The sequence below is a fragment of the Archocentrus centrarchus genome, unplaced genomic scaffold (assembly GCF_007364275.1).
Source record: "Archocentrus centrarchus isolate MPI-CPG fArcCen1 unplaced genomic scaffold, fArcCen1 scaffold_24_ctg1, whole genome shotgun sequence".
Lineage (NCBI taxonomy): Eukaryota > Metazoa > Chordata > Actinopteri > Cichliformes > Cichlidae > Archocentrus > Archocentrus centrarchus.
In genome coordinates, this window is record NW_022060254.1 from 1,646,968 (window position 1) to 1,658,930 (window position 11,963).

At 40.9% G+C, this 11,963-nt stretch overlaps 1 protein-coding gene across 1 annotated transcript; it reads right to left on the reverse strand.

Annotated features, from left to right (window-relative positions):
* Positions 1–839: 839 nt before the first annotated feature.
* On the reverse strand, positions 840–8,673 carry trmt10a (tRNA methyltransferase 10A). Its single transcript, XM_030723272.1, has 7 exons — positions 8,251–8,673; positions 7,461–7,618; positions 7,189–7,262; positions 4,894–4,968; positions 2,989–3,138; positions 2,793–2,898; positions 840–1,712 (listed from the first exon to the last, which is right to left on the reverse strand). Exons 2-7 carry the CDS (start codon positions 7,516–7,518, stop codon positions 1,522–1,524), a joined length of 654 nt encoding a protein of 217 aa, XP_030579132.1. The 5' UTR covers positions 7,519–7,618; positions 8,251–8,673; the 3' UTR covers positions 840–1,521.
* Positions 8,674–11,963: the final 3,290 nt, after the last annotated feature.

The following is an 11,963-nucleotide window of genomic DNA, read 5'->3' on the forward strand; positions in this document are numbered from 1 at the left end:
GGAGCTGATGAAGTTGATTTAAAAAGCCTGATAATAGGTAGGTAACTTTACAGGTGTGTGAGAACTGCCTCTTTTGTTATCATTCCCTGTCATGGCTGCAATAACCAGATCCATTATTCACCAATTTGCAGGGTAATTGATGGGGGGAAAAAAAAGGATTTTACATATAAAGCTACAAATGTTTTGCATCTAAGAACTTCTGCCTAACGATTACCAAGGAAATCATTGCGCTAACTAGCCAGCTAGATGCCAGAGTATTTTTATTTATTATATTATACTTGAACTGTTCTGCATCTATTTTATATAATTACGCCCATCAGGCATATTATAACCACCTGCCTATATTGTGTTGGACCCCTTTTGGCTCCAAAATAACCCTGACCCATTGAGGCGTTGACTCCACTAGACCCCTGAAGGTGTCCTGTGGTATCTGCACCAAGATGTAAATCCTTTAAGTCCTGTAAGTTGCGAGGTGGGACTTCCGTGGATCTGAATTATTTTTCCAGCACATCCCACAAATGGTCAATTTGATTGAGATCTGGGGAATTTGGAGGCCAAGTCACCACCTCAAACTCGTGCGCCTCAAACCATTTCTGAACCATTTTAGCTTTGTGCCAGGACACATTATCCTGCTGAAAGATGTCACAGCCATCAGGGAATATGGTTTCCAGGAAAGTGTGTACATGGCCTGTAACAGGTGGGTTGTATACCTCAAAGTAATATCCATATGGATGGCAGGACCCAGGGTTTCTCAGCAGATGTCAAGGGTAGGCTCAAGTGCAGGATGCAGAGGCAAACAAACTTAGACGTAACAAAGCAGCTTTAATGCTGAAGTCCTCTTACAACACAAAATCACGAGCCAAGGCAGTACTGGAGTCAGTCATTATAAACCCTGGGGTACTGATGTTACATCTTATACTAAAGTCCCAAGGCCTGTGTCAAGCAAAGGGGGTGTTTCCATGTTTCCAAATGAAGCCTGTGATGAGGCCGTTTTTTTACCGTTTTTCAGAATATCATGTGACCAAACAGAAACAAGGCCCCTTTTACTGAAATCACGTGACCGCCTCTTTATGTGACTCAACTTGTTTAAACAGCCATGGCAAATACAGGAAGTGTTCTGCATGATCTGAAGTAAGTCTGAGGATTGTTAAGAAATATGTTGCTTACACTCTCAAAAGTTGCACCCTGTTTGAGACACAAACATAGTCAAAGTGTTGCCTTTATACCATTTGTATTTAATTGGTCAGTTTGGCAGAGGTCTGACAGCTTTAGCTCCAAACAAAGAAACAAATTTAGCTGCAACAACTATTTAATGTGCCCAAAAACCAATATCTGAGCTGTTAAATGTTATTAAATACAGTTATTAAACTGTGTTAAACTGAAATCCTTTCGATACTTAAAAGCAAAAAGATGTCAAGAAACAGAAATTTCATTCTCTAAACCTTTTAAATTTTCCCATCCTTCATTCCCATCATATCAGTCTTAAACAATATGTTCATATGTGTTCATTTGTGGCTCATGTTAAGCTCTTTCCTCTGTTTGATCTGTTGTTTCTGGGTCAGAGCAAGAATCTGAATCCATTTCATCCTCTTTTTCCTGAGGATCTGTGGCATCCCGGTTGACTGCCACCACTCCTTTCCTCTGAGGCAGAATGGTGAAGAAGGCCTCTTGCCAGCTGCCTTTCTCCAGATATGCCAGGATGATCTCAAACACTGCAGGAGGGACAAAAACACTCTTCAGAACCAATCTCTATGTGTTTTCTTACATTCACACTCTGCTGGATCCACCGGAGTAACTCTGGGTTCAGTATCTTGCTCAAGGATACTTCGGCATGCAGACTGGAGCAGCCTTGGATCGAACCACCAATCTTCCACTTAATAGATGACCTGCTCTACCTCCTGAGCCACAGCCACCCCTTAATTTGTGGGCTGAGCAGCAGAGGTGAGTATATGGGCTGTGCCCATGAAAAACTTGCAAAATCTTCTCTACCAATGCCAAACCTTTTCTGCTATTGACTCATTTTGAGCTTCTGGTACCCCTGATGCTGACAATCAGGCACTCTCAATACAGAGCGATATCAAGATGAGATTCTGCAACCAGTGGCAATCCCATCTGTCCAAAATCTGGGACCAAACTCCATCCTCCAAGATGAGAAGAGACTACCTGACTACATGCCAGAGGGACCAACACAACCACATTGGCTAACTTGAGACAAATGCTGGTTGAAGAATGGGATGCCATCCCCCAGCAGTGTGAGATCAAGCTGGCGACCAGCATGAGGAGGAGGCGCCAGGCTGTTGTGGGTGTGTGTGTGTGGTTCTTCCACATGCTGCTGAGGCCCCGGCTTCTTAAATCAATAAATTGTTAAATTGCCAACATGTCTTGGTTCAATCATCCAATCTAATAAATGACACCAAATAAAAGTCAATAGCAGAATAAGCTGTTTGGCATTGGCAAAGAAGATTTGGAAAGTTTTTCATGGGTGTAACCCATTTATTCAACTCTGCTGCTTAACCCACAAATGATTTTTCCTTACAAATGTGGCACACTGAGGCTTTCCAGTGTTATAAGATTTATTGCCAAGAAGCACTGTTACAACAAAAAAATAATTGGCCAAACAAATTTCCCCACTTTTCATGGTAAGTTTGTGTTTTTACTTTGTCAATTATAAGGTATCGCGTGTCAATTAATGGGAAAATAAATTTTTTTCCTCTTAAACTAAAACCTACAATGCAAACTGTGCAAAAAGCTTTTTTTAAATCACCAGCGTGGTTTCTCACACCATTTCTTACCGTGGTTGACAGCCAGGACCTTCCGACTGTTCATTTTGACAAAGCTGCTCAGAGGAAGCTGGGCGTGCTTGATCCCTAGCTCCTTTGCCCTTTCAAAGGTAATTCCCTGCAAACAAAACACAGAGTGATTAACAAATAAAATCAACAAGGAAGAACTGCGGCGTTCATGTTACAGAGGGTTTGAAGTCAGGCAGACCTTGCAGTGGTTGTGATCCACCAGGCCTCCTATCACGTACGCCTTCTTTGGATCCAGCTCTTTCAGCACATTTGGAGAGTCTGAGGTCAGGTACACCAGGTCCTCTCGGGCCACAACTTCAGTGTAATGCTCCGTTTTAATATTTATGTCCTGCACAAAGTAGCAGTATGCACATTATACACAGTTACTGCATCCAACGATCTGAAAGAAATTTAGTCATCACGAGTTATTTGTGACACTACCCCGATAAAATGAACATTTGTGCTGTTACAGCCCTCTAAAAGGAGAAACACACAAGTAAGCTTTATTGTCCCCATGAGACCAAACAATCGCTCAACTGCTTTGGCAACCTTTTGGTAAAGAATGAAAATAACCAGTCTATTTCACCATGAAATAGTAGTGGAGGTTATGAATAACTTTCTTTTGCCTCTGACAGTGGACTCATCTGTGCTTGTCCTACTGGATCTCAATGCTTCAGTATCGTCACAATATTTTAATATAGAGACTAGAACATTGCTGGTATTACTGGGAACTGCGTTGTACTGGTTTGAACCGTATCTATCAAAAAACCGTTGCACACAAACATTAGTCACAAACTTCACAGAGTTCTGTGGTCAGACCAATTCTATTTATATTATACATACTTCCCTTACATAATTAGGCCTATAACCTGTTTTCTTTTTTTTTTTGGGGGGGGGGGGGGGGGGGGGGGGCTTAAATCTTTGTCATATTAAATTATGTTAATATATTTTTTGCACAACATTAGACTGTAATTGATGTTGCTGTTTCTATTATTTAATATTTCTAAAAAAAATCCCATTCTGAACAATCTGACCTCATAACGTTAATCCTGTACGGATGAAGCTTCAGAAACTTATTTTTCTTCCACATGAACCGATGGTGGTAGAGCTGACTTGTGTCTGTGCATCACTCCTAGGGGACTGGCAATAGCACCAACAACAGGTGACATTATACACTATATTGCCAAAAGTACTCACTCAGAAATCCTAATCATTGAATCCAGGAGTTCAAATCACTTCCTTGGCCACAGGTGTATAAAATCAAGCATCTAGGTATGAAGACTGCTTTTACAAACATTTGTGAAAGAACAGGTCGCTCTCAGGAGCTCAGTGAATTCAGTATAGCGCTATAACAAAATGGAAGTGACTGGGAACGACAGCAACTCAGCCACAAAGTGGTAGTCCAGGTAACATCACAAAGCAAGGTCAGTGGATGCTGAGAGGTGCAGAGGACACCAACTTTCTACAGAGTCAATCACTACACACCTCCAACCTTCATGTGGCCTTCAGATTAGCTCAAGAACAGTGCATAGGGAGCTCCATGGCCGAGCAGCTGCGTCCAAGCCTTACATCAGAAAGCATACTGCAAATCATTGAACGCAGTGGTGTAAAGCACGCCGCTACTGTGGTGCTGACATGTTCCCTGGAGTGATGAATCGCGCTTTTCTGTCTCGCAGTCCGATGAATGACTCTGGGTTTGGCGGCTGCCAGGAGAACGGTACTTGTCTGACAGCACTGTGCCAAGTGTAAAGTTTGGTGAAGAACTGGTATTTGGTATTATGATGGGTTGTTTTACCGGATTTGGGCTAGCCATTTAGTTCCAGTGAAAGGGACTCCCATAATCACACTCCTAAATGTCAGGGAAAGCTTTCCCAGAAGAGTTGAAGCTGTTATAGCTGCAAAGCGTGGACTGGCATCATATTAAACCCCGTGGATTAACAATGGGATCTCACTCAAGTTCATATGTGTGTGAAGACAGAGGAGTGAATACGTTTGGCAATATAATGTTTGTGTATGATTTCACAACCTCCACACGGCATAAACTGGAAATGTGATGTAATCTTGTAAAACGTCCTGGTTTCTGTGGGGACGTCTGACTGCTTACTTTCCAGTTCACCCATCCTTTGTCCTTTTCATCCATGCTCTGTTTCAGCTGTCCTCCCAGGCTTGTTAGGTAAAACTGGAAAGGTGAGAAGAAGTTACAGAATACTGGATTTTAAAAAAGGTGCATGATGTAAAAGTCCAGAGAACATTGTTATTGACGTCTGTGGAAGTTAAGTCTGTCCTGCACCATTATGTTGCACTTTTGGCTATATTATATGCTGTACAGTGACAGAGAGCAGCAGGTATACTGTATGCCTGAGTATCAGCATCATACCAAAGCTGACTTGAGGCAGAAACTGATGCCCGGTACAGCTGTGGTAAGACATTTACATACACTCATCAGTTAGATGAATATCATGGTAATTTGGGCTTTTAATAATTTCTTTGAACTGTTCTTTTCCCACCTTTAATGACTTTAAAAAGCAAGAACTGGATGCATGAGTTTGAATTTATTTTGGATTTTCTTCAATCCGCACAGTCAAAGGTACACATACAGGCACACAGATATACATCATTATATATATAATATTTTAATAAGTGGTGCTGAAGATTCTACAATATCTTTTAACTTCACAAGGCCAGGGCTAGTGATCATCATTCACTAAATGTTATAGCACCAATCTGTTATAACACTTGGAGCACAATCATATTAATGGAAAAAATATCTCAGCAACAACAACAAAAATTTGCAGCTACCCATAAGCCAAATGCCTTGTGGAGAAAAGTTTTAAGGTCACACAAGACAAAGACTGAGCTATTTGGCCACAATGACAAGAGGTCTGTTTGGAGGAGAACAGCTGAGGCTTTCAAACCTATTAACACTCTTCAACTGTCAAACGTTGCGGTAGCAGCATCATGCTCTGAGCCTGTTTTGCTGCACAAAGTGGAAGGAGGGTTCAGAAACGAACGGCTGCTTGCTAATGCTAATGACTGTGTTGCTACCTACGACAGTGATCCGATCCGATAGCTAACTGCTGAAATTCTCAGCAGCTCTGCAAGGTGCAGCGCTGGGCAATCAACCACTGGCTAGAACCCTAGGATGGAATAATGAAAAAGGAGGACCACCTCCACATTCTTCAAATTCACAGCAAATCAACAGCTAGACAGCAGAAACTTGATTACAATTAGGTGTTCCAACAGGACAATGATTCCAAACACAAATCAAGATTGGTTTGGGAATGGATAAAGCAGGCTAACACATTAAGCTTCTGGAACGGCCTTCCCAAAGCCTCACCCTCAACCCTATAGACAATTTCTATACTATGCTTAAAAAGAAAATTTAAATTAACTCTGCCAATTCTGCCAAGAAGTCATATATTCTCAGACAGAATAATGCCCGAAACCTGCTGAGGGCTACCAAAAGTGCTTGGTTGAGGTACAACTTGCTAGGTGACATTGAAGTAGGTGTATATATATATATATATATATATATATATATATATATATATATATATATATATATATATATATATATATTTGGCTGAAAGTCTTTGCCTAGCCTGACAGCAATTGTTAGTTAAATACCTTTACTTTGTACCACTGTGTCTAGAATCAATAAAATTTGGTATCTAAACTTTGCGTGCACAATTAAGAGTAAAAAAATGCATCCAAACTATAAGTATGTAGTTATACACACGTACCAGTCCATTTACCATTTACATTACACACAAGTTAATATACATTACCTGATGAAGTAATTTAGCAAACTAGCCAGCTAGCATTTCCATCCAGATATGATTTTGTCTATAATTACATTCGCAAGCATTAAAGCTACGATAAGCCAGCTAGCCGCAACTTAGCTACATTGCATAGATCTTGCAATTATGTTATCTAATAGAGTTAAAAAAGGCCAGCTATTATAACAACCAGATCAACCTCAGGCATTTGGATGAATTAGCCCACTTTATACACCCAATACACTCAAAATATTAAGCTAAGATAGTCTGCAATTGCTCACAAGTAAACAGGGAAGCTACCACCAACAGCACAAAGAAGGATACATCAGAATCATGTAATCCCCCTCAAAAATGACCAAAGATTAATCCACAAATATACTTGAGTTTACTTCCTTACTAACATATTCATACTGTCTAAATACTACTGAATCCAAGTCAGTTGTTTTTGTTTATTGTCCTTATGTGGAGCTATAACCAGGGGAGCTTATTGTTGGTGCTGTAGGGCATTAAAGCAAGGCATTTGAGAGCAAGAATATACATCATATCCTTCAGATCTTGACACAAAGTCCCATCCTTCATATATAATATCACATCTGGTGATATACTTATTAGCCACTAACCTGCACGGGATGCAAGGCTCGTCTGTTTTCTGCATAGCACCGCTGGATCTGTTTGTGAAGCTTCCGGACATCCTGAAGAAGCAATAAGATGGTTGGTTATGATTTGTCCCAAAACACACTGGGGAAAAGTGCTGGCTGTGCCTTTCTTTCTCTGTATGGAACACTTATGTACACACACACACACACACACACACACACACACACACACAACACACACACACACACACACGCACACACACACGTAGTTGCAGTAGGCTCTTGACCCGTTTACCTGATGAGCATGAAGCTGTCGAAGCTGCAGTCCACTACCAGCCTCAGAGAGCTGGGCATTGCCTCCCTGTGAGGACGTTTTCTGGCACTCTGAACATCTCCTCCTGCTTCTTCCTGCCTCTGCAGCCGACGCTGTTGCTTCCTCTCCTTTCGTTTCTGCCTGCGGTGAAAGAAAAGAAAGTTACAAATGAACATTTGGCACCTGGTGAACATTTTGAGCTTGTCCGTTGGATCAATTCAACATCGGTTTTGGTCATTCTATGGGGACTCTGGTTCCCTTTGCCTTTGGATCCACTCATACAAGGAGCTGGGGTCAGGCTTTTCCTTGTCACCTATTTGTAATGTATCCATTTTTAATGATAAGCTGCCATTGACGTTCACTGACCCAGTCTGGCTTGTTTTAACTGACAAGTAACTGATTATTGGCTCAGTTATACAATTATTAATAATTAATAATTAGCATTTAGATAGAGAGCACTACATTTTGGTAATAGAAGAAGGATAAATAGACTATGCAGGTTCAGAAGAAATGATAGGGTAACTGTGGTACTGATGGACTTTGTTGCTTACTGCTAACATGTTATAACTAAGTAGTTTGGCTAAAAAAGCTGGAACTAGGTAGCAGTTAATCGCTATATGGTGAAAGATTGAACAATACGGGGAAGAGGCTTTTGACATTTTGACAGTCTGACATTTTAAGGAAAGCACATCGTAATAGTGCGTTTAACAAGCACAAACACTAAATGTTCTACGTAACGCATTTCACACCTGCCAGCATTTTTAAGAGCTTACTTTCGTTGCTCCCTGTCTTCCTCCCACTTCTGCTGCTTCAGAAGTTTCTTCCTTTGTCGTTTGGACAGAGTTTGGTTTTCAGGGTCTCCGGCACTACTCACAGTCTTCTCACTGCTCTCATTAGTCCCGTTTTCATTTTCTTCCTTAGTCGAACCTTCGTTTTCATTTTGTCGTTAGCCATGTGTGGACTCTCCACTGCAGTCATGTCTGTTTCCAACGCTGCTGTCCCTTACCTGCTGATGTGAGCTTCGCAGGCGGCATTTAATAGCAAATCAAAATCCTAATTACTTTGTATTTTCAGATAACACAAGTCATTCAACTATATCACAACAATCAGTTATCCTACCCCTGACAGTCAAACAAAACAAGACAGTAAACTAAGCAACTGGCAAGCGACTCACCACAAATCTACGTTTTATTTGAGCGCACTTGTGACGTTTTTTAGGCGCGCCACAAGCATTTGCTCACATCAAGGACGTATTGCTGCCCCCCTCCGGTCATTCGTAGAATTCCAACAAGAGAATCAAATCCTTACAGAATTTATTGTTCCCCAGTGAGCCAAGCTGAGTATTTAAGTTATAACCTGTAATATCCATCTCTGACAGTTTTGCGTGCTGTTTTAATAAGCACACGTGCAAGCATAAAAAAATAGTACAAACTGGAGGATATCCAAGGTTATTCTTTGTGTTCTTTCTTTAAAATATACCCATTAAATCTAAAATATGACATTACCTCATAAACATAAATCTTTCATTAGTGTTCAACTGCAGGGGGAAAACATCAGTTCTACGAACAAAGTTCAACAAAGGCAGACTATCTCTGTGTTAGCTGACTTTACAAAATTTAAACACCCATCCATCCATCCATCCATCTTCCGCTTATCCAATTCAGGGTCATGGGGGACACTGGAGCCCATATCTCAGCTGTCATAGAAGATAACAATTTTAAAATTGTATTTTATATTTTATATGTAATTTTAAAAATATATTTATTGATATATTTAATTGGCACGGTGGCATGGTGGTTAGCACTACTGCCTCACAGTTACAATGACAGCTAGAAGGTCAGGGTTCGAGTCTACCTCTCTGCATGGAGTTTGCATGTTCTCCCCGTGTCTGTGTGGGTTTTGTCCAGGTACTCCAGTTTCCTCCCACAGTCCAAAGACATGCAGTTACTGGGGTTAGGTTAATTGGTCACTCTAAATTGCCCCTGAGTGTGAATGGTTTTCTGTCTCTCTGGCGACCTCTACAGGGTGTACCCTGCTGCTCGCCCTATGCCAGCTGGGATAGGCTCCAGCCTCCCCTCGACCCTGATCAGGATAAGAGGGAGAATGGATGGATGGATTTTTTAAGCCCAGCTTTCTGCTTCAGACCCTGTGCTCACATCAGTGGCATGACGCTATGTTGCGCCTTCAAAATAAAAGCACGTGAGTTAAAAAAATTTCTCCTCCGCGGTGTAATTTTTGGGTGGGACAAATGCTCCTGTCTCCAATATTGGGGGGGACACGTCCCCCCCGGTTCCTACGCTTCCAAGTCAGCTGACAGAAGGAAGAAACCGCATGATAAAACGTTCATGCTCCTGCACTACAGGTGGGCAGTTGTGTCCAGGTGAAGAATGTGACCAGCGAGGAGGGACAGGTAAAATCTGCTCCTATTGGTACAATAACGTTTATGTCATCAAGAGTCAGAAAGGAGAGAATAGTCCTGTGCTTGAGGTTCGCCCCGAATGTGGCAAAGGTGAGACAAGGATACTCCACAGAAACATGCTGCTACCCTGGGACTTCCTCCCTGAGTTCACATGTATGCATGAGCTGGAAAACACAACAAATACAAATCTTAAATTTATGCACGTTTATTGACTTACATTTACGAATTTAGACTCCTACGCATACTCTGTTTTTTGTTTTTTTTGACAGTTATCTTACCCCATACACGGGCGAGCGAGAGCGGGAACGAGGGGTCGGGGCGAGGTGTAGCTGAAGGAGCGGCTTTTTCTAAATTCTAAATTCAGAAAAGATGTGAATTTAGAGAAGCATCGAACCAACATCACTGCCAATGTTTGTATTGATACTTGAATCGATCTGCGCACCCTGATCTCCTGGATCTGACCTGGGAACAGTGTTAATCTCTGTCTGTGAGCTCAGCTAATGTTTTTGTTTTTCAAGGAGCAGAAGTGCGCCATAGCACTAAAGAACTGAAAACAAGACCGGAACGTGCTAAGTTCAGTTGATAGCTGAAAAACTTGAAAATAAATTACCACGAAGTCTGTACTTAGTCTCTTCAGAAAATCCAAAAACAAGTCTTATAGGCAGGTCGCAGGGATGAGACGCCATTAAAAGATGTGCTTAAAACTATTTCGTGGTCACAAAGCAAAAAAAGGAGACGAGATGGCCAGTCGGCAACTCTTGATTGACAGACAGCAAGGCCTGGAAAATGAAGTCCTCCAAAGAGTCCTGCATCCTAAAGGGATAATGTTGTGGTAAAAAAAACAAAAAAAAACACTTTGTGTTCTATCACAGATGCAAGGAGGACATTGTTTATTTTGATGCCACTGGAAGCATTATCCGTAAGACAGTTCTTCTGGTGCTCCATACTAAAATATGGAGAATATGAAATAATAGTCCAGGATCCATCGAGAGAATCATCACCAATACCAATTGCAACATATGTGACGTGTGACCACACCACAGCCTCAGTAACCTACTTTCTACAAGCTTTGCAAAGAGAACTGAAACGGATGTGTGGCAAACGTGCAAACAGAAGGCCAGTGATATAATGTGCTATGGCTTATTTGTACTTTTGCAGTCACTGTCAATGACATTCTGCAGAGCCACTTTGGAGGAGCTTCTGGAAAAGTACTTCCAACTAATCACTGGACAGATAGGCAGGGACAGGTGTGATCTACACTGTAAAAAAAAAAACCCAGTTGAATTTATGGTAAAATACTGGCAGCTGTGGTTGCCAGTATTTTACCATAAACTGTTCTACGATATCTGATGGAATCTCCTGTAAAGATGTGATGAGGGAGCTGTGAAAGAAAATGTTACCACAGTTACATTTTTTTCTAGAATTTAGTAACATACAGTTATTGGTATTTAGATTTAGTATTTGTATTGTAAAGTTTCAGAAATGTGTGTTTAAATGTGCAGATTAAAAATTAGTTCTTATATGTTAGTTTGTATTGAATCTGTTTTATCTTCATGTTGTTGCTGTTTTATTGTTTGTGTTGTAAATCTTACAAAGTTTCAATAAAAATATTTTAAAATGTTAAAGAAACGGTTTAATAATGAATCATTTGAGCCATGATGTCACTTCCACTCCAAATTTATTTATAAAGCACATTTAAAACAACAAAGTTGACCAAAGTCGTGGACATGAAAACGGGATAACACAATAAATAAATATAACACACACACACACAGCAATAAATAAGAAAACACAACAATGTAAAAAGAAAGCTCGACCCTCCCCTTCCTAAATTTAGCTTTAGGAACACTTTAGGAGGAGCAGGTCAGCTGATCTCAGTGACCCTGAGGTGTCACTAGCTGTTAGTTCGGCCAGATATGATGGAGCCAACCCATTCAGAGATTTAAAAACATACAATGAAAACAATGGAAAACAGAGAATTTCAACAACAGGGTGACCTCGAAGTCTCCATTTCTATCATTGTGTAGTCTTCATCAGTGTGGTTCATTGTACAGTCAGAACACAAAG

Bases quoted from the DNA above. Each gene is read 5' to 3' on its own strand.
- trmt10a (XM_030723272.1), bottom strand. From the start codon at position 7,518: ATGCCCAGCTCTCTGAGGCTGGTAGTGGACTGCAGCTTCGACAGCTTC. The intron at 7,263-7,460 runs GGTAAACGGGTC...TATTGCTTCTTC, and splicing joins CGACAGCTTCATGCTCATCA to AGGATGTCCGGAAGCTTCAC. The intron at 1,713-2,792 runs GTAAGAAATGGT...TCCCTCCTGCAG, and splicing joins GGTCCTGGCTGTCAACCACG to TGTTTGAGATCATCCTGGCA.